Raw genomic sequence first — 21,806 nt, 5'->3', positions numbered from 1 at the left:
GGGGCTTTCCCAGGTGGCACACAATAGCCAGAGGGACACCAATGGTCAGGACTCCTCCTTTTCCTTCCCGTTCTTTTTAAAAATGTATTTATTTATTTTGAGGGGGGAGGGGCAGGGAGAGAGGGAGAGAGAGAATCCCAAGCAGGCTCTGCACTGTCAGCACAGAGCCCAACACGGGGCTCTATCCCACGAACAGGGAGATGGTGACCTGAGCTAAAATCAGGAGTCAGATGCTCAACTGACTGAGCCATCCAGGTGCCACCCCCCCACCCCCCCGCTTTTTTTCTGTTCTTAATGGTCTTTCCTCCCTCACCTATAACTGAACAGTCGAGTTGACACAAGACAGGAGGAATAATAGGCACTTTGGCAAAACTGAGTTATGAAAGCTTTGTGGCTAAGGAATCAATGTGAGGCTTTTCTTCCTTTCTTTCAACTCCATTCTTTGCTTATCAAGAGGAGAAAGACATTTGCTTGATAAACAACCTTTGAGGCCTCAGAGATACCAATACCAAGTGAGGCTTCTGAGATACAGAAGTTACAATTACTCAGAGAGGTGTCCCTGGTAACTGGCCTGCAAAACCCCCAGTCAAGGCCAGAAAGATGGACTGCCGACACCTCATAATCACAACTTTCCATGCAGCAGCCTCCCCTCACCCACCAGATGGGGGGGTTAACCACTACAAGGACACTTGCTTTCGTGGTTTCTTTCTTGTTAATGATTTCCTCCTCTTGGAGCATTTACTTTGTGCTAGTGCTTTATCTAGGTTTTCTCATGCTTATATCAAGGTAGGTACTATAAGCCCCATTTCATATGGATGAAAATTACTGAGGCCATATTACCCATGGTGACAAAGTCTGTACCAGAGTTGGGATTTGAACCTATTGTACCAGAGTCCAAAGACTCTGCTCTTTCATTGTCACCTGCTGCCTGGCAAACTATTCAGACTGGCTCTCTGGAGTCCCCAAGGCCTCAAAACCAAGCACTTCTCTTTCTGTCCAGAGAGTAAAGAGCTGGACATAAAACACTCAGGGCCATGTACTGGAGCAGGCTAGGTGCTGTGCAGCTTACTGGAGTCTGACTCGTCCTAGCGAAGTTTGAAAGAGTTTCACCTGGAGCCACGCAACTGCATTTTGGGCCCAAATGGCAGAAGGGAAAAAGTTCTGGGATGTCCAGAGGGGACCCCCGGCATAAGGGTTATAACCGTCCTGAACCCAGGAAGCAATTCATCTGAAATTCTTGGTCTATACCACGCAGAAAAGCCAACGAATCCTCAGGTCTGGGCCTCAGGGTGACAGGGAGAAAGCAAAAGGAACATGCGCTTCTTTATCAGCATGCCCAGTACTTCCAACCAGTTTCCTCTCTCTAACACACACAATCCACAATCATGCGTTTATAGGCCACAGGAAGGAACCGGCAAGGCCAAATAAAAGCATTTAAATATATCTTTAGCATGGCCCATGTTACTGCTTGGAAGAAAGTGGTAAAAGAAAACCCACAGGAAAGTGGGAGTCGGAATTTGGGGCTGGGAGGGCCCTCTGGAGATGAAGTCCAGCTCTCTGTCCCCAGGGGATATTTTTATCCTATGCTATCTGCTGACAGATTGAGGGCTGTCTTCGGCTTTCCAGCCTCGAGGGAAGGGAAGGGGACTGATTAAACTGGGTGCTGCTAGTGGACCTGGCATCACTTCCCTTGAAGGGCTGATGAAACACTTGAGGAGATAATGACACATTACCAGACAGTCTGAAGAGGTACATAAAAGATTTAAGTTACAGGCATCACAAGACCATGCATGATCAATTGCCAAAAAAACTGAACTGATAATCATGCAATTTTAGAAAATGTTCAGTTCTTATTAGTATGGATTCTTTATGAGGTAAATGTTATCCTTTGGTCCAACAAAACTTCTACCAGCTACAGCTCAGACCTCCTTCTAACCTCTGTGTTTCACAACGGTGGGGAAGAGCTGGTCTTGCACGGAAAATCTCTCAGAGCCTTTGCACTGGCTGTTGCCTCAGCCAAGAACACTTTTCCTCCATGGCTAATGGCTAATTCCTTACCTCCTTTTGGTCTTCGTGCAAATGTCAGAACCATCTAAAAGTGCAGCATGGCCCCAACCATGTTCTGAATCTCCCTCACTACTTTTTCTTTTCCCAGCTTCTAATATATTAAATAGTTTATTTTTATTCTGCTTATTGTATTATTTCTCCCTTTATGGTGCAAACTTGCCATGAGAACAAGGACTTTTCTTTTGTTGTTATTGTTTATTTTATTCACTGATATATCCTATGCCTTAGTGCATAATAGGCATTCAACACCTATTTTTTTTAGTTTTTAATTTTAGAGGGGCTCAATCCGATGACCTGGGATGATGACCTGAGCTGAAATCAAGAGTATATCCTCTCTTTCATTGTGGCCATAAGTTACAGCAAGAGCAATGAGATACTCTAATACTTGGATTTTCAGGATAGCTCGGGATGTGGAGAGCTGTAGATTCACACAAGAGAATAAGAAGATGGAGAAGAAATGGGTAAAGTGAGTTAAAGAGGCAACAGAATTTTGCCTGTTGGAGCAAAATCAGATAATATCACATCTGGAAGCAGGGCAATGGCTGCCATGACTGCTCGTGGGCCCTTCCAACTGAAGTGACAAGAGCAGTGACAGGCTTTGCCAAGGACCAACTGCTACCCCAAAGGTCTCCTCCCTGACCTGAGTTTTACTTTGGCTTGGCAAAGGATTGGAACATTGGCTCCAGCTCTCATCTATGTAAAAACAACCCTAGAAGTGAAAGAGAACAAGCTTTGTGTAAGTCCTAGGAAATTTCCATTTGCAGATGGTATTTTTCTATCTCTATTCCATTCTTGAGGTTCCCCTGAGTACCCATAAAGTTGAGGGGTAAATATGGAACTGAAGAGACACTTGCTCAGCTCCACTGTGAGGTGACAGCCCTGCTCTGAGGCCAGGCCTTGGCTATGACATTTCTACTTCAGTTTCCTAGGAAAGAAAGTTATAAATGTTCACTTGGCCTGTTTCCAGGCAACAGAAGGACCTGGGCTCGCTCACTTTTGCTAATCCTCATGTCTGTGACCAGGTTAAAGGGATGAGGAGTCTGAGGGAGAAAACAGACTAATTAGCAACAGGGAGGGACCAGTTCTCTGTGCTTACTATCTCACACACACCAGGCAATGTCCAAAACTCATGAAGCTCTGCTTTCAACATGGAGTCAAACCTTAAATAAGAAAACTAAAGTTTTGGAGGAACTGTGGTTTTGCATTCATGGTATCGATATCTTCTTGATCAGCCCAAGTAATAGAAGATTGACTTCACATCAGGGTGGATAACTCAAACCTTGCATAATATATGGGTTTTTGTGAAATGGACTGCAATGTGAATTGTATTTGCCCCCCCCCCCCCCAACTATTAAAAAAAGTGAAAAGATTCTCTTGGAGCTAAGTCCACAAATGGATGCAAAACTAAACCTTTAGAGAAGGAGTGGAGCTAGGCCCTGTCTGGCTGGCACAATGGCTCCCTTTTCCTATATACTATGTCCCTTCGTTTTGAGAAATGTTTCCTCAGATGAAACTCTTCCAACTTTCTGCCATGGATTCTCTAATATGGGAGCATAGTAATAGTCCCAGAGTTTCCTAAACTTTGTTGGTTTCCTTTTATCAGTATGTTTTAAATTTCTAACAGACCTTGGTTATAACCACACTTGGTCAGCCATAGCTGCTATCTCCCAGAAAATACCTCAGCCTAAAATTCTTAAAGTCGGTGCCACTACAGTGCCTTGTTCACAATGCTACACTGCACAGATCTAGGTCACCTTTACTTAGAATGAATGATATCAATGGAAACATAGTGTAATTCTCCCCAAAATTTCTCCGACCTTAGCCCATTGTTCGCCATACACATGTGCACCAGGATAGAATCTGGAGGAGTCACTTACATCCTGCCCCTCAGGGCCTTGGCTTTCTGTTCTTCTTCCAGGTTTCTAGGAGGTGTGGGTGGGGTCATTCCCTCATTCAGGCAGCCTACAGGGTCTTTCAGGCTTCCCCGGTATGAGCCTCCTTCTAGACTCTGGAAAGAGGAGAAAAATAGCCTTAGAGAACTGTACATTGAAAAGTCATCTGGAAGCCCTTGTGTCCCCCTCCAGCCTAGCAGCAGCTGACTTGGTCGGTCAGTGGCCAAGGCTGTGTTCACTGAATGTCAGTGAGGTACCAGGAGGCTAGGTACTCCCCTCTTCCAGCAGCAGACAGCCCAAAACTGCCGCCTTCTTGGGCAATCAGGAGGAACTTGGCGTCATGGGCTACCAATTTCCTGCCATAATGAAAATTGTCAAAAGTGACATCTCTGGGTAAGAGCACCAGAGGTAATGCTAATCAGTTGTAGGACCATCAATTGATGGTCCTTAGCCAATTGATAAGGAGAGGGTAGTCATAGGAGAGCTAGTTGGCTAAATCCACGTGTGTTAAATTAGCTACATTTTTCCCCCAAGAGCCGATGAGATGTAGACAAGAAGAGAGCAACAGATTTAGCCTTTCCTAAAAATATCTTTGCTAAGGTTATTTACCAAGGGTTTTCTTTCATTTATGAATCCCTTTAATTTCTTTTAATTAAGGTGCTGCAGGACTGAGAAACAAGGTAAAGGGATTACTACAGTTCTCTAGCAAGAGTTAAGGGCAAAGGATTCTAACCCCAGATCTCCTAGTCACTGGACGATCTTGAGTGAGACAGCTACAGTTATCCCATGTATGCTTTAGTTTTTTTCAATTTTCAGATCAGATCTCTCCTTTCTACAGACTTCTACAGAATAGACAGAGATAAAAGTTGTAGATCCCTTGAAAAATTAAAAATGTTCACCCTCGTCCTTGGATGGAACTGTTAACAAGAAGGATACTCAAAAATGGGGCCGATCTTAGCATTTTTACAGGTGTCCTTGAAGAAAGATCACACAGTGACGCTTAGCATTTCATTATGGAAACTGGCAGAAGCAATGTGGATAAACAGTAAGACTGGAGATGAAGGTCAAGGTGAGCAACTCCAAAACAAATATGGGAGTCTAGTCCAAACTATCCATACAAGGGGCCTATTTACAACAGCCTCTGAGGCTCAAAGGGAAGGCTTCACTTTGGTAGTCTTTGAAAACATCAGCCCTAAGGTTAAAATCACAAAAATCAAAAAGTGTCCAAAAACGTAGGAGAAACAAAAGGCTTCAGCATGGTCTTAAACAACCTGCACTTAGAGTATCTGTCCAAATTCTCTCAGCTGCTCTATTTCAATAGGCCAAAGAAAAGTAGGAGAAGTCCAGGGGAATGAAACAAAAAGCAAATGAGGTGCCCAATGGGCCAGTCATTATATGAGAACAGGTGGGGAATATTAAGACTTAAAGCTGAAAATTTTAAATATTTATTTTTATTTTTGAGAGAGAGAGAGCATATGTGTGAGCAGAAGAGGAGCAGAGAGAGAGAGGGAGAGAGAGAATCCCAAGCAGGTTCTCTGCTGTAAGTGCAGAGCCCGACGTGGGGCTCTATCTCATGAACCGTGAGATCATGACCTGAACTGAAATCAAGAGTCGGATGCTTAACTGACTGAGCCACCCAGGTGCCCCTAAAGGTGAAAATTTTAAAGCTGAGAAGAGACGTCAACCTTCTTGCCCCTCACCCCACCCCGAAACCAACAAAGTGTACCAAGGGCCAAGCATGAATTTGTTAACAACAGTAGAAACCAGAATTAAGAAGATAGTGTCTTCAGGTTTGAGAGAGAGAGAGAGAGTTTCTTTTAACTTGACAAGTTATTTTACAGGACAAGTAATCAACCATGGAGGTTATCCCTAGAAGCAGCATAGGCTAAAAATACAGAAAGGTCAAGGAGAGTTTAGAAAAATTTATAGATTCAGGATCTGTAACCAGTTATTAAGGAAATGAGAATGTCTGGTGCTGAGGTCTGACAAACCAGTGGACAGGCAGGCTTTTCGAGACATGTGACATGTCTGCTGGTGCCATCACCAGAGACAGGCTCCCCAGGCAGATGGACCCAGGTGGTGATTGATCTGATTACATGCCTTTTACTTCCCCTCCTCCTTGGCCCATTGTCCTATTACAACCTTTGTTCTGCAGCCTGTTGGCTGGCAGGATGCTGACTGCAAGGCCCGGGGAGACAGGCTTACATCTCTGCCTGCAAGGTTCTCCTGTGCAACATCCCGCTTGGTGTGGGCCATTTTCAACCTTCTGGAATGAAGGACATCTGTGGAGTCCAAAGTGTCACACAGGGAAATATGTTCCATATCCTCCTGCCTGACCTGTTCTATGAGCAAAGAAGCCCAAATTATCTCTGGGGAAAGTCTCTCTGCGAGAGGGTGAGCAGAGCAGAGGCAGTGAGAAAGGAAGAGAGAAATAAAGGGTCTGGCCAAGCTTTGGTCTGGGTAATCTGCCTCAAATAATGGTGTTAGCTATCAGTGCTTATAATTCGAATACGATTCCCTCTGAGACCTGGCTACCTGTGCTACAGTGGGGATTCTGGGTCCCCGGCAAGGGCAGCTGCGGGCGACCTGCAAGTGCCTGTGCTGCTTCTGGTGGGAAGCAGGCACAGGTCTGATGAGTAGTGGGCTGTGTAGCCACAGGGAAGACTTCTGCCTTGTCCGGGGCTCAGCCCACAACAGTCTCAGGAGGCAAAGGAGAAAGTATACAAGGAAGAGAACAACAGAAGTTCCTCTAGCTGGTCCAAGGTCAGGGAACAGAAATGCAAATAGGATTCAAAGCAGTAGATTAAGAAGAGAGGAGAGCTGTCACCACAATAAAAATGAACACATTTCCTGTCTGCTGGACCGTGGATCACACACCCATAAAACCCCCCTCGTCTGGGCTCCTCTAAGCACCCTTTACACATCCCCTGCACAGCATTCGTTACACAGAACTGCAATCGATCATTTGTACTCAAATAAATATTTATTGAACAGCTACTACATGCTGAATATTTGCCAAGCAACTGCAGAAATGAAAATGAGTAAGATTTGGCTTCCTACCTTACCTATCCTGGGTGCTGTTCTAGATGGAAAAGGTATCAAGGAGGATGAAAAGGGGGGTGGGCAGCTCTATGGTGGGGTGGAGAGGGAAGGGAAAGGCTTAATGGAAGAGGCAATGCTTGAAGTGAGTATTGAGAAATAAATACACTGATGGGAGAGCATCCCAGGTGGGAGCAGCACTCTGAGTAAAGGATCAAGCTGTGAACCTTCCCAGGGCAGCCTGGGAAGCTGGAAGCAGCCTGACACAGATGGGGTATGGGGTATGAAAGGGCGAGATGTGGGGGCTGGTGGCAAGTGATTGTGTGTTGTGTGAGTTGGGGTGAGTGAGTGCTAGGGAAGGAAGAGGTAAAGGGTGAGGTAGATAACCCTGGGGAAGTGCACAGGGATAAATCATATGTGTAAAGCCTTATGTGTAGCATTAATAAGTAGAGACTGTACTTTCTAAAATGAACGACAAAAGGGTTTTTAATTTTTTTTAAATGTTTATTCAAACAATTTTGAGAGAAGAGAGAGATAGAGTGTGAGCAGGGAGGGGCAGAGAGACAGGGAGACAGAGGATCCCAAGCAGGCTCTGTGCTGACAGCACAGAGCCCAGTGCAGGACCGGAACCTAGGAACTGTGAAATCATGACCTAAGCCGAAGTCAAGAGTCTGATGCTTAACAGATTGAGCCACCCAGGCGCTCCAGGAAGATCACTCTTAATATTCCTAAGGGCTTTTCATCTCTTGGGAAAATGTCCCTGATATGACAGTAAGGCAAAAAAGGATTTGTCTGTATTCTGATTAACTACATTATTTTTCAAAGGGTCTAGGAGAAAATGTATCAATATTTAGCACTGAATATGTCTAGATGATAATTATCAGAGATATAATTTGTGTTTATATTCTTGTTATTATTCCAATTTTTCTTGAATAAGCATATTCTTATTTTATTAGTAAAAAAAAAAAAAGAACTATTAAAAAGTTCTTTTACATGTATTTTTTTTTTTCCAACGTTTATTTATTTTTGGGACAGAGAGAGACAGAGCATGAATGGGGGAGGGGCAGAGAGAGAGGGAGACACAGAATCGGAAACAGGCCCCAGGCTCTGAGCCATCAGCCCAGAGCCCGACGCGGGGCTCGAACTCACGGACCGCGAGATCGTGACCTGGTTGAAGTCGGACGCTTAACCGACTGCGCCACCCAGGCGCCCTAAAAAGTTCTTTTAAAAAAAGAAAGAAAGAAAATCTGTCTGATAGTCATGTAGACAGATGTCATACTGAAATCAGGGAGGAAAATATTCTAATAGTCCAGGCAGGAGAGCATTGTGAGCACTAACCGTAGACTGTGAGCTTCATTATGGAAGATTCTATGCTTGATCTCAGAACTGGCACACAGTAGGACTCTGAGAATTTATTGAATGTACTGTGGGACTCTTGGGGAGTGATCAAAGGTCATCTGATAAAACAGGAAAAGGGTGCTGGTCCAGCACCCGGCAGCACACCAACCTCTTATCAGCCCCACCCTTTTCTAAAAATTTGTATAACATTCTCTGGACAAAAAGTATTAGATCATAGTCATTTCCAGACAAATTAAGGGTGGGGGTGGGGAAGATAACTGTATAGTAGAAAAACTAAAGTCTGGGCTTTTCAGGCAAATGACATTTCAGGTTTGTGACGGCCTTAAAATTTTTTTTTGGTGGAAATTGAAACTTTTCCATCGAGGGATGCCGGAGGAACTCAGTTCCTGAAAACACACACCTCCACCATGGGTGTGATGCAGCCATTATTTCCTCTTCTCTGGGCTCTGAACTTGGCTAACTAGATTGCCACTGAGAAAGCAGGCTGATTCACCTAATAGAATGCAAAGCACACACACAGATGCGGCCTGGCCCTAGACATGTTTCTCGGCCCACATGGCTGGCCTCGGGAGGTGAATGCTATCAAAGTAGGAGAATCAGAGGGCAGGAAGTCTTGCGGAAGCAGGTAGACACATTCTAGGATGCCAGGCTACCAGGTAGACTGAACAGGAGCTCAATCCCGGGCAGCCCCTCCCCCAAAGGCAGGGGATTATCAGTCAAGGGGCCATTGGTACTTTCCCAAGCCCGATAAACTATTGTGACATGCCACCTGAGGACAAGGGTTCAGGGAGGAGGCTTGATCTTTCATCTCAGGCAGGCTGTGAAATCCTGTGGCTGTTTAGAGACACAAGTTCAAAGACACATTTTCACATGGCCAGGAAGCTCTTTTTCCTCAAGCTTGAGGGATAAAACCAAGTCATATAGATTGTTAAGCTATCACGCTGCAACTTTCATCCAACCAGCAATCTATTGGCTGACACATTCTATGTTCCCATGACTCGAACAGGGCTGTGGGAGATAAGGGATGACGCTGTTCCCTTTCCCTGCCATTCAGAGTACAGATGAGGTGGCTAAGAGCTAACATTTGTAGGATGCTTACTTATCATTTTACAAAGCGCATTCACACCTACTCAATCATCATGGTATCTCTTTTGAGCTAAGATTCAGGTGGACAGAATCCTCACTGCTGATAAAGGAGATAAAGAGAGGCCCCAGTAGACTAAGTAACTTGCCCAAGGCTACACAGTAAAGTAGCAGAGGCAGGACTACCAGCTAGATCTCTGATTCCTTACACACCCACCACTGCCACCACCAGTCCACACATCTAGGAAAAGCTTTATTAAAAATCACACAGGGAGGGGCACCTGGCTGGCTCAGTCAGTAGAGCATGTATGTGACTCTTGGTCTCAGGGTCGTCAGTTTGAGCCCTATGTTAGGGGTATAGGTTACTTAAAAAAGTAAAAACAAAGATCATACAGGGAAAGAAGGGGGGAGTCCTTGTACCTGGCTTGGAGTTAGAGACTATACCTTAATACAAAATGTGGAAAAAAATGTGTTAGCTCTATTTGGGGAGAGGTGGGTGGGCGTCTTCTCCTGGTAAATAAAAGCAGTGATTAAAGACTAGGGCTGGCAGAGAAGAACTCCATTGTCCATTAATGTCCAGAGGGACTTGCCAAAGGAGGTTGTGGGGGAGCTTCAAGGGCTTTATCTGCATTGCAGGTGAGCTAGAGAACACCTACCCTTGCTTCCTACCAGCCGCTCAGCGGAGATGGTACCTCTGGGGCAGCCGCCTCAGTGCAGCCATGACCATGTGACCATAAAGCACCAAGGATGGCTCTGGGACTCAGAGACACAAGGGATCTCAGGACTTTTGGGTGGAGCAGAGTTTGGTGCTACCTCTGGAGCAACCAAAAAAGAAAGCAGAAAGAATCCAAGCCCTAGATATAAAAGTCCAAGTATACTAGATGTTCCTGTAAAATTTCCAGCCTGTACACTGGAAAGGAACTTACTAGCTCATGTTATACTGAACTAAGATAACTTCTACCCACAGGTCTAGGCTCCACCCTCTGGAGCAATAAAGAGTGACACCAATTCTTCTTTCCCACAGCAGTCCTCGATTATGTGAGGATAGCTCTCATGAGCCTTCTCTCTCCTAACTTCTCCCCATACTTAACCCAGTGTCTTCAACTTTCCTTCAAAGGATACGGACCACATGGTACTGGTTACCTCCTCTGGGGCCCTTTCACTGAGTTCAAGAACACTTCAGAATGCAGCATTCAGAGCCTGATACATGACTCCCACACTACTCATGACTGGTATGGGCTAAAGAACTTTGACTACAATGGAGCTATTACTTTCCTTGATTGTACACTGTACTTTCATTAACCTAGCCTATGACCACACGAGCTATTTTGGTAGCAGTCACACGTTGAACTTACAGTCAAATAAAAACTCCAGAACTTTCATAGGTTCTGGATCCTACCCTCTTTTTAAAAAATTTTAAATATTAACTCATTTTTTGAGAGAGACAGAGCACAGGTGGGGGGAGGGCCAGAGAGAGAGAGAGAGAGAGAGAGACCCAGAATCTGAAGCAGGCTCCAGGTTCCAAGCTGTCATCACAGAGCTTGATGTGGGGCTCAAATTCACCAACTGCAAAATCATGACCTGAGCCGAAGTCAGACCCTTAACCTGCTGAGCCACCCAGGTGCTCCTAGATCCTACCCTCTTTTAAGCTAAAGAGCTAATGACGAATAAAAATACAAGTCTCAGAAGTAAGAATGCAACTCAGGATTTCCAAATGTGGCAGGGGAAACAACCACCCACCGTTGCTTCACTGCTATCCCACAGTGGATGCGTACTAGGATGGGAAGAAAGAGAAAGCAGAGGAGAGGGCAAAGGAGAGGGCAAAATTTTGGTGAGAAGATTCTGAGAAACCAAATTACCGTTTCCTCATTCCTCTCCATGATATGGGCTTGGTTTCACATGTTTGGCCAAAGAAATCTCTCTAATTCTGGGTTCACCGCAGGTCCTCAAGAAGTAATTATTGGTGGAGGAGGAAGTTAAAGTTCTTCTTATGGGAAACGCACCACAAAAAAACCACTCGTCTCACAGACATTTGCTGAAAGCCTGTTACGGGGCTGATTGACTCCATCCTATGCCCCCTCTCTTCTGGGAGACTTGCTCTTATGGGGCTTCTCAATATCTGCACTTACCTGTTTAACACCAGACACGGCAACTACATAACCAGAGGTCTGCAGGGATTCCCAACAGTGCTAAGGTGAGCACAAAGAGCAGGATACAGGTAATCCAAAATATAGGAAAATATAACCTTTTGGAAACAAGTGTGTACTGATGACAGTGTGAGTGTGAAAGATTCCTGTGTGTTAATGGAGGAGAAGAAAATGTCCTAAATGACCGATCATCTAGTTGGGTATGGAAGCTGTGAAGATGAAGGCAATGAAGAGATTAAGACATTTCAACAAATAACCCAATGGAACTATCTAAGAGCTGTCCCCGGCAGCAGGTGGCTTACATAGTAATTGCCATGGGGCTGCAGAGGAAATCTGGCCTGGGCTGGTCAGGGAAGCCCTTTTGGAGAGATGAGATTCCAGTGGGGCCTTGAAGGACTGTTATGCTTTAGAAAGCAAGAACGAGTGGGGGAACATTCCAGAGAAGTAGGGTGGTGGTATGAACAGAAACTTGGAGAGAGGAAAGCCAAGTGTATGTTTGGGGACAGTGAGGGAAACAATTCGGTTGGAGCAGAGTTCATCAACCAGAATAGATAAGTGGGTGTAGGCTGGCTACCAAACATTAGACTACAGGATAAGTGTGAACTTTATCTATATTTATCTTTTATCTTTGATTGCATACGTCTATCAATAGACACAGTTTTGGTCATGCGTTGCCAAAACATGTAACCTATTTATAAATTACATTTCTGGACTGCTGTGTTATCCTTATGTATGTAATAAAATATACCCCAAATAATTTTTCAATGAGATGAAGAGATTCTGAAATTGTCTTCCTGTATACCTCAGTAAAGTGTCTCGTGTACCTAAAGGCACTTCTCCCATTGGAGAGGACTGCTCATGTAGGCAAGAGGGAGGCAGTGAGCCTTCACTGAGGAGGGGGGGTAATTGCAGTAGAAGACCCACCAGGAGACTGAGGCCCCAGGGGTGGGGGGAGGCTGACTGGGGCAGGGGAAGATCAAACAAGTACTGCAATAGTCCAGGCATGAGGTCAGGGATCAGGCTCAGGTGGTAAAAGGGGAAAAAAATTTAATGGTATTTGGAGAACGAGGAGGGTGTGTGAGGAAAGGAGAGCAAGTGGGCAGTGGGCAGAGAGGCGAGCTTTAAGAAGCCAATGCAGTGCCCACGAGAGTGCTGAAATCCCACCAGCGAGGCAGGGAGGGTGGTGGGGAAAATGGACAACTTTCAAGAGCTGGACACAGCTACTAAAGACATCAGCTGAACTACTCTAAGTTAGGAAGGACAACTTAGAAGGAGAAGAAGAAAGTCATGTGTTGAATTTCATGGGTACTCTCTAAGCTGCGAGATTTGAAAAGCGAGATACTATAATCAATTATTATCAAGCAGTGTCATCGGCACAGCATCTATCATTTTCCTCTAATTCCTGGGCCAAGGGGAGAAGGGTGCAAATGGTGCCGATTAGCAGGACTGCCTGACAGAAGTCAGTCATTATCCTAATGAGAGTTGCAGGAAACACCAAACCTGGATGAGAGTGAAGACAATGAAAATGCTTCAAATTGTCATCCTTTAGGGGTACGGGTCAGTGTACCAACATGGAGTAGAGGAACAGCATTATCCAAACACGAGCTCTTTCACCATCGTGGTGCCAAAACCTACAGCAGCCAGACCCAGAACCCTTCCCTGCAGTGGTCCGATTGGCCCTTGAGACAGTCACAAGCTAGGCTAGTGTTCAGTGGCAGAAGTTTGGTTTGCCCCCATGAATGGAGTATGCACCAACACCCCTGATCTCTTGTGCCCAGGCATCCATACCCTTTTGCCCATTCCCCTTTATAATTAGCAATCTTGCAGACTCTGCAAGCTAGAAAATTGTCTGGGGTCCCCGAATAAAATTACCTGGTGCTTTCAAAGATCCAATCCATGTTCTGTGTCTCAGCAGCCAAGTTAGCTTCAGGGCTAACCAGACATACATCAGTCACTGTCCAAATGCCGAGTCCCTGTAGGCCAGTGGACTGGTCTCACAGGAAGGCTATTTTGTCTTGGATACTTTTTTCCTTTCATCAATGCCACAATCCCCAAAGGGCCTGTTAATTGCCTATGCCCATTCCAAAACCAAAAACCAAAAAACAAAAAACAAAAACAGGCTTTGGGGCAAAGGTTTTTAGAAACAATCATCAGCCAGAAACAATCCTATAGGAGGAATGGGGATAGGCGCAAAGGAGGACACGGCACATAGACGCCAGGCCCTGGGAGCCGCATGGAGGTAACACACACGCAGAACTGCCTCCAGGACCCCCACTTACCAGCTTGCTTTTGACCAATTGTTCTATTGCACTGACAAGGTCTGCAGCAGAAGGTACTTCAGTGGAAGCCTGCCGGGCTGCTAGCAAAGAGGAAGACTGCAAGACATTGAGCAGCAAAGGAAAAGCAGATTAGCAAGGAATGAGGAATAGCAATTAAGAAGCAAAACAGCAAGTCCAAAGCTCAAGGCAGGCAAGGGAAGCAAAGCTTTATGTTTAGAGGGAAGAGATCACAGAGGGAGATAGAAGGCAGTGTGGGTATGGGGACAGGCCCGCCTGTCCCCTTGTCAGGAGTTCTGGCCAGCAGCAAAGCAGGCATGGGACTAGGCTCTCCTTAGGCAGGCTTCTGGAGCAGCTGAGGGCAGGGTTTGCTGACTTCCTGGGGGGCCAAATGTAAGGGCTGCACCCACTGTCAGCAACAGGAGAGAGGGACAGACAGAATTTTGGCTGTTAAAGGGCTGCCCATTGCCGTTCCAGGGTATGAAAGGAGTCCATAAACCTAGCCTCAAATGTATCCAAAGAAATTGTTTTTGCTTTAGCCAAATACAGATTTAAAATATAGATCTTCAGTGTGTATCAAACAAAAATTCAAGGGCAGAGCACTTAAAGACCAGGAAGCTAGAAACCCCCTCCCCACTCACATGTGTGCACATGCATTCACACACACACACACACACACACACACACACACACACACACACAGCTGCTTCTGGTAAGGCCCCTAACTGGAACACCAGGATGTAATAAACAATTTTACCAAGGAGTTCTGTGTGTCTTGCTGAAGTGACCAAGGACTATCCTGTTCACAGTAAAGGAGGTTCAAGCCAAGGGCCTGCTGCCCATCCCCCTGTATCAGCAATAGGGACTGGTCTATGTGGCTGTTTCGTCATTGGTTTGGGGAATCCTGCTCATGGAGGGACAGTGGTTTTTGTCTTTCTTCTCCCACTTGAGAAGAAACTGGGGAGAAATGGTTAACCCTGCATGCATGTATGAGCTTTCCCCTCTGGCAGAGCAAAGCAGAAGGCAAAACAGAGGGCCCGGGACACATGCTCCTTCAGCGTCTGACACTGATCACTGCAAGGGTAAAAAGCTGACTGTTCTGGCCACGGTCTGGCTTCAAGTTTGTCCCTTAAGTTAGGGGGAAGAGTTTCAAAAAGGAAGCTACTTGTTGTCTAATTTAAAAGTTAGTTTAGGTCTTTGCTTCGCAGATGGGGTAAAAAGAAAAAAGCCAAATAAATGTAATTAAGGAGATAGAACAACACTCTTTTTCCTCTTCTGGAGAATGCAGGAAAGGAGGTTAAGTTTGTTTGGAAATCCAAGCTATCAAATTTTTGATTTAGTAATCCTACCCCTGGGAACTTATTCCAAGGACAGACGTCAAAAGAACAAATGCTGTATGTACAAAATGATCTGTAGCAGTGTTATCTAGGAGAGCAAAAACTGAAAACACCCCAGGATATCCCAAAACAGGCTGGTCAAGGAAATTATGGCACATCAAATAAGTGACACTGTCCCCAGCTATTAAAATCACACTTACGAAAGTAAAATCAACACAATTTTAGAAAAATACTAAGGAAAGCATTGAACATAAGATGTGCATATTAAAATGATAAAAATAAAACACACATGCATATGAACAGTTATTAGAAGGAAACATGGAGAATCAAGGTGATCAGATAACATTACAATAGGTAGACTTAAAAATTCCTCATAGACTGTTGTAAAAATTACTTAGTAAGTTCAACTCCATTTGCTAGAAGTTCTGAGGCTTAGCAAATATTTCAGAGAAACAAATTTCTGGGAATCAAACAAGCAGGACTGAGGAGGGCTAATGTGTCTGCCCTCTTTCCGGATAACAAAAAGCCTACACGAATGTTTGGGGTAAGTCTGCATTTTCAGTTAAAGATTATCCAGAAACAACATAACATCCTCTTTCCCAAAACAAGCTGTGTTTGAGGGAATTTGAGGGAGAGGGTTCGTGACCTTTACTTATCTTACGCAAGCTGGCACCTCCGAGTGGAGGGCTGTGCTGTGTGGGGTGGCAGATACAGTCACATGAGCTCCCCACTCCCCACATATGCTGTCACTGTTTGTGGAACATTTTACAAGGATAGGCCTCTGGGAACGCAGCAGGTTGGTTCTCATTCTGATCTCAGTGTGAAGCACGGGCATTTCTGCCCCTGGGAATCTAGGATGGGCATCACGCCATGCTTCCTGACACTTTTCCTTCCAAAAGTTAAGAGTCAGGGCCACCAACGCCACCTTAGGAGGGGCCACACAACTGTGCACCTCTCATGATTGAGTCCACAGAGGGGGGCATCTCAGTCATCTCAGTCATCATCCTGTCCCTAGAATCTGTCCCTCTAGTGTGGCACCCAGGAAGACCTCAATTAATGTCTGTGGGTTAATAATGACCCAAATGCAAAGCAGAGGGAATTAAAACAAGAATGGGGACATCACCAGAAATGCTGAAGCATCGGCAAACAGTACTTTCTGAATTGTATCCCAGGTGATGTTGTGAAGATGTGTTCCCTGCCCAGGCTGGGCTCACCACCTTAGGGGAGGCTGTGCTACTACAAGGCAGGGCAGTAGACAATACAAGGAGACCCCGGAGGGATGGCTAGGCCACCACCACCACCACCACCACGACCACAAACCACTCTGAAAAGAAAATGTAAAGCACCATTGAAACCTGAAACCACCACTCCAACCTGTCAAACCCAACAGGATAGCAACACTAAGAGAAGGCAGAAAAAACCCAGTGAGGTGAAAGCATGGTTTGCAAGCAAGACGAGTGACAGAGCACGCAGTTAGAGCAGCCCACGTCTCGGCCAGCATGCTTGGAAGCACATCCAAGCCGAGCCTCTGCTCTAGAGCCATCGGGGCGATCGCTCTGCGATTAGAGCCCTTGGAGACATCCACACTTCGGACACCTGTGAGCCTATGCATGCTGGTGACTCAGGGAATTCTGTAACACCAAGAATGTGGCAGCCTGCACCTTAGGCTCTCCCGCCTTTGCCGGCAGCCTCCCCTCAGCAGCGCCTCCATCCCTCACGTGGTACTTGCGGAATTTTCATACCACCGGGGCTGACTGGAAGTTACCATTATTTGGACTTTAGAGTTGAGTATAGGGAAAAACAATCAACCAAAACAGAGGTCGGAAGTCAGGTGCAACAAAGTGATCACGGCCTGGAACCACCTCAGATTCCTTTTGAGACAGTTTCTTTTGGGATCTATAGCTTCCAAAGACAGAGTCATTACCCTTCATCAACAGGAGGAGAGACCAGACAGATTCCCACTTCTGCATGCCCCTACCCTGCCCAGAATGAAATCAGACCTCCGGGGCTGGGGGCGAGGACACCTATCAAATACAGAGGGAACCTACATCAGCATGGATTCGGAGAGATAACAAGGAAGAGAGAGTATTACTACCCCCACCGCACACACACAACAAAATCGCATGTATTACACATTGTTCTTTCAGATCAGAAAGTAAGGAAATCCTACCATCTCGTCCTGTGTAGGGTCATTGTCAAAGATCTTCATAGGTGGAGGGAGGGGGGTGTGTGACTCTTCATCTGGCTCATCTTCACCCCATCCTTTCTTGTTCTTCTAGAACAAAAGAGCAGTATTAGTCATACAGTCATATGTATTATACAGTTAAAAATATCAATGGTTCAAAACTTAGAATTTTTAAAAAAGCAACATGTAAGATCTCCTTTCTCAATACATCCCTATTTTTTCAGCCTCACTGCCCTCCTCTGTGGAATGGGTACACCTTCTTATCTCAAAGGACAGTGAGTTTCGGGGGCACCTGGGTGGCGCAGTCGGTTAAGCGTCTGACTTCAGCCAGGTCACGATCTCGCGGTCCGTGAGTTCGAGCCCCGCGTCAGGCTCTGGGCTGATGGCTCAGAGCCTGGAGCCTGTTTCCGATTCTGTGTCTCCCTCTCTCTCTGCCCCTCCCCCATTCATGCTCTGTCTCTCTCTGTCCCAAAAATAAATAAAAAATAAACGTTGAAAAAAAGAAAAAAAAAAAAGGGACAGTGAGGTTCAAATAGGGACACACACACACACACACACACACACACACACACACACACGAGAAACATCTACCTCATTGATTAGCCAGGAAAAGAAAAAGCTGAGACTGGTCAGAGAGAGCCTAACTTTTTAAGCTTTTGAAGGACTATTAAACCACAATCTGAATATCACCAGGCTCTACTGTCATTCTCAGAAGGAGAAATGGCAGATAGCATGAAATTACAAAGAGAGTCTGGTTACACAGCAGGAAGAATTGCTTAGCCACATCAGGGACTAGAGTGGGTTTGCCAGAAAAAAAAAAATAGCTCTCATTCTCCCAACTAAAACATACCCACTGTATTTTAATTACAGAATCTCAGCTCTGAAAGGGACTTCAGAGGTCACCTGGTCTGACCTCTGGACTAACACAGGGACCTCTCCGACTGCTTTGTGAGGTCATGTGGTATCCCCACCCCTTCTAGCACAGGTGTCCATTCGCTTTCACGACAGCCTACCTCATCACTGGTTGACCCCCATTAAAATCACTCTTTGAGCTGAAACCTTGCCTTCTGTAAACCTTCACCTGTTACTCATAATTCTCCCGTCTGGAGCAACATGGAGTTGTCCACTCCCTTTCATATGTGGCACTGCTCTAGATACTTGAAAACAGCTATAATCTCTCAGCTTTTATTCTTATTCTCAACTAGCAGGTTTTGATGTAGTCCTTAGTAGAGGTAGGGGACTAGGTGACCAGATGACTCCCTTTAGGCCCACACCCCTATCTCCAAATCTGGCAAGATGTTGGCTATCTGCTGGAAATTCTATGTGCCAGTCTCTGAATTGGTCACACATCAGACTGGCAAGGTCTTGTTAGTACAAAAGCTCAGATCACTTGGGTTCAAGAACACAAACTCCTGGGGACTAGAGACTAGCTGGTTTACAGAACCCACGGAAGGATGCCTCACAAGGTTCCAGGAAGGATGTATGTCAGAAGCCCCCTCCTGAGGGAGGCTCCAGGGCCACGTGGAAGTACCTCATCTGCACTGTCTCCCTGAGGGGTCGTCTCATCCCCAGGCTTGGGAGATCCCAGGTCGAAGCTCTTCCGGCCATCTCGTACTTTCTTCTGCTTCTTGATATTTCCATCTGCTTTCCCGCTGTTGAGCCGGCGCACGGGGCTCGTCAGCCACTTCTTAAGGGTGTTAGTGGAACGCTTGGGACCGGGGGAGCTGTGGATGGAGTTCAGGGAGGGCTGAGACTGCAGGTTGGCCACTGACTCAGACTTGCCTCCGTTTTCACTTGAGGAATGGGAGTATGCATCTGAGGAGAAAGAACAGACAGACATGGCCATGTCAGAGGCAGTTAAGGGAGGTGGCTGGCCTGGGAGTAAGACAACTCCATCCTCAGGAAGCTAGGATACAAGGCAGAATGTCAAGGCCAGCTGCAGACCCTGGTCAAGGCAACCCTCTCTAGAGGGTAGTAACAGCTGACAATCAATTTTTAATGTGCAAGGCACTGCTCCAGGTTCTGTGGATATAGGAGTGAAGAGAAGACAAAGAATCCTACCTTCATTGAAACAAAATTAAAATCCTAAGCAAGAATCACCAACCAAAAACAATGTCATGGAGCACCTATTAGGTAGTGTGTTTTAAAGACGTATAAGACGTAGGTTTTATTTTCAAAGACCTCTTATCTAGCTACACACACACACACACACACACACACACACAGAGTGTGTGAAAGAAGAGTGAAAGAGCAAGACGGAGCATGTAAAATAAAGACAAATTCACAAAGTGGTGGTATGTGATTAATTGCCACAGGGCTGGTATGGACTTCAGACGATAAGCTAGCAGAGTTCAGAGGAAGGTCAGATCAGTGTAGGCGGGATTGGTCTGAATTGGCTTAACGAAGGGGGGAAGGAATTTCAAAAGGGGGAGTCAGCAGGAACAAAAGCACAGAGGTACGAATATTGAAAAGTAAGTGAACACAGCCCAAATAAGTAGATCCTCTGAATGAAATAAAGATTTGATGGAGAAGGAGAAACTGGATAGAAAGTATTAGTGAGGTCATTTAATAATCAAATAGTGTGTGACCCTTACTATGAGACACAATAAAAGGGTTTATAAAGGACACACTAAAAAGGGTTTTTTTTGTTTGTTAATTCATCTGGTAACTATAGACAGCATAGCCCTGGGAAGGAGGAGTCAGAGTCCAGACGGCCACACTGGGGCTGTGCACAGGGGTGCAGAGGAATGAATGTGAGGCACTCCAAAGCAAGAAGTGTCTGGATGACAAATCAAAGACAACTCACCTCTCTGCATGCTGCTGCTTCTCACTGCAAAAATGGTCTTGGGAGAATACCTGACCCGCTCTGCCTTGACCCCTGATGGGCCCACTGCCCCGGTGCCAGTTCGCATACTGATATTTAAACCAAACACATGACTAGGTATAGAAACAAATGACTGAAGTGTTTTTTTATACCTACTCCTCTCAAAGACGGAATCATCTTTTCCTATAGCGACTTCATCCTAGACCCAGCCTGGAGGACTAATCTGGCTTTAGAGGCCTTCTGGCCTAGACGTAGCCGACAGAGAAGAAACAAAATCCCATAAGAAGGTGAATGAATCATTTTTGCCAATAGAAAGCTGCCTCCAGCTTCTACAACTGGCTGACCTTGAGGGCTGCAAGCTCAGGACCTTGACCCTGTGGGGATCTTCTTCAACGCTGCTAGAGTTTTGTGTGTACTTTGGAAAGCAACACCTGAGCATTTGCATCTAGTAGCACAAAAATTGAGGTCCTAAAGTCCCCTGGTATAAAGGATAATATACAGGATTGCTCTGCTCAGGGAACATTTGGGATCCGCTGATTTGGTTGGTGTCCCTTTAAGGACGAAGTTGTAATCTTATCTCAGGGAATTCCTTGCTGGCTGTGGTCCTGGATATGTTGACATTATTTCTGAAGTGTTTGGTATGGCTCAAACTCCTGTTCTCAGAAGCCTGAGTGATAAACATCTCCCCAGGGCTGGTAGTGGAACCAGGCCTTTCTGTTATCTTTCTGCTGATAAGCTGCAAAAGCTTTTCATTCACCAGACCCCTGTGATAGCACATGGCTCTATGAAACCAAGCCTTCAAAAACTTAATCAGCACATACTGTGTCAGCAGAACTAGAGGCCCAATCACATTAACCGTGCCTTGTGTTACTAGGCAGGGCAGGCAGCTCTCCGGGTTCCCTGTTCCATTGCAAAGCATAGCGTGACTTCGAGATTCATAAATGCAAATCTTGATGGACTGTCCTTCCCCACTGTCCTGTGGCTCTGCCTTGGTGCATTCTGTACAAATGATCACAAGAGTCCAGGTTAACAATCAAGTGTACTCTCACTTTTGTTGTTTCAAGTTTACTCTGTGTAAACAATTAGGGCCATTCAATCACAGCCCACATACAAGAGAAGTCACATGTCGGAAGCAATCCATAATTCACTGTTAGGGTCCTAAATGGAGACAGGACCGTTTCTAAATTACTTTGTTTCTTGTTTGTTCCTGTTTTTATTTTCTGGTTTTGATATCATTGACATATAACATGGTATTAGTCCAAAGCGTACATCAATGACTTGATACTTGTATCTGTTGTGAAATGATCACAGTAAGTCTAGTTAACATCCACCATCTCATATACTTACCTTTGTGTGTGTGTGTGTGTGTGTGTGTGTGTGTGTGTGTGTGTGATGAGAATTTTTACTAAATGACTTTGAATGCATGATTATAAAGAATGTGGCACGGGCGCCTGGGTGGCTCAGTTGGTTAAGTATGAGACTTCAGCTCAGGTCATGATCTCATAGCTCCTGACTTCAAGTCCTACATTGTGTTCTCTGCTGACAGCTCAGAGCCTGGAACCTATTTCGGATCCTGTGTCTCCCTCTCTCTCTGCCC

The 21,806-nt window shown here is 45.5% G+C and overlaps 1 protein-coding gene across 24 annotated transcripts in view; it reads right to left on the bottom strand.

Annotated features, from left to right (window-relative positions):
* Positions 1–21,806, bottom strand: part of KALRN (kalirin RhoGEF kinase) — a 675,561-nt gene that overhangs the window by 59,106 nt on the left and 594,649 nt on the right. For 15 of the 24 annotated variants that reach the window (XM_045502312.1, XM_045502314.1, XM_045502319.1 and 12 more), the window contains 4 exons: positions 18,917–19,200; positions 17,371–17,475; positions 13,867–13,962; positions 3,945–4,075 (listed from right to left, as the gene is read on the bottom strand). In XM_045502312.1, the coding sequence (XP_045358268.1) occupies positions 3,945–4,075; positions 13,867–13,962; positions 17,371–17,475; positions 18,917–19,200 (616 nt within the window). The remainder of the gene's footprint in view (positions 1–3,944; positions 4,076–13,866; positions 13,963–17,370; positions 17,476–18,916; positions 19,201–21,806) is intronic. The other 9 variants (XM_045502323.1, XM_045502328.1, XM_045502341.1 and 6 more) reach the window with 3 other exon arrangements.

Source organism: Leopardus geoffroyi, chromosome C2 (assembly GCF_018350155.1).
Source record: "Leopardus geoffroyi isolate Oge1 chromosome C2, O.geoffroyi_Oge1_pat1.0, whole genome shotgun sequence".
Classification (NCBI taxonomy): domain Eukaryota; kingdom Metazoa; phylum Chordata; class Mammalia; order Carnivora; family Felidae; genus Leopardus; species Leopardus geoffroyi.
This window is presented reverse-complemented; position numbering and strand designations above follow the sequence as displayed.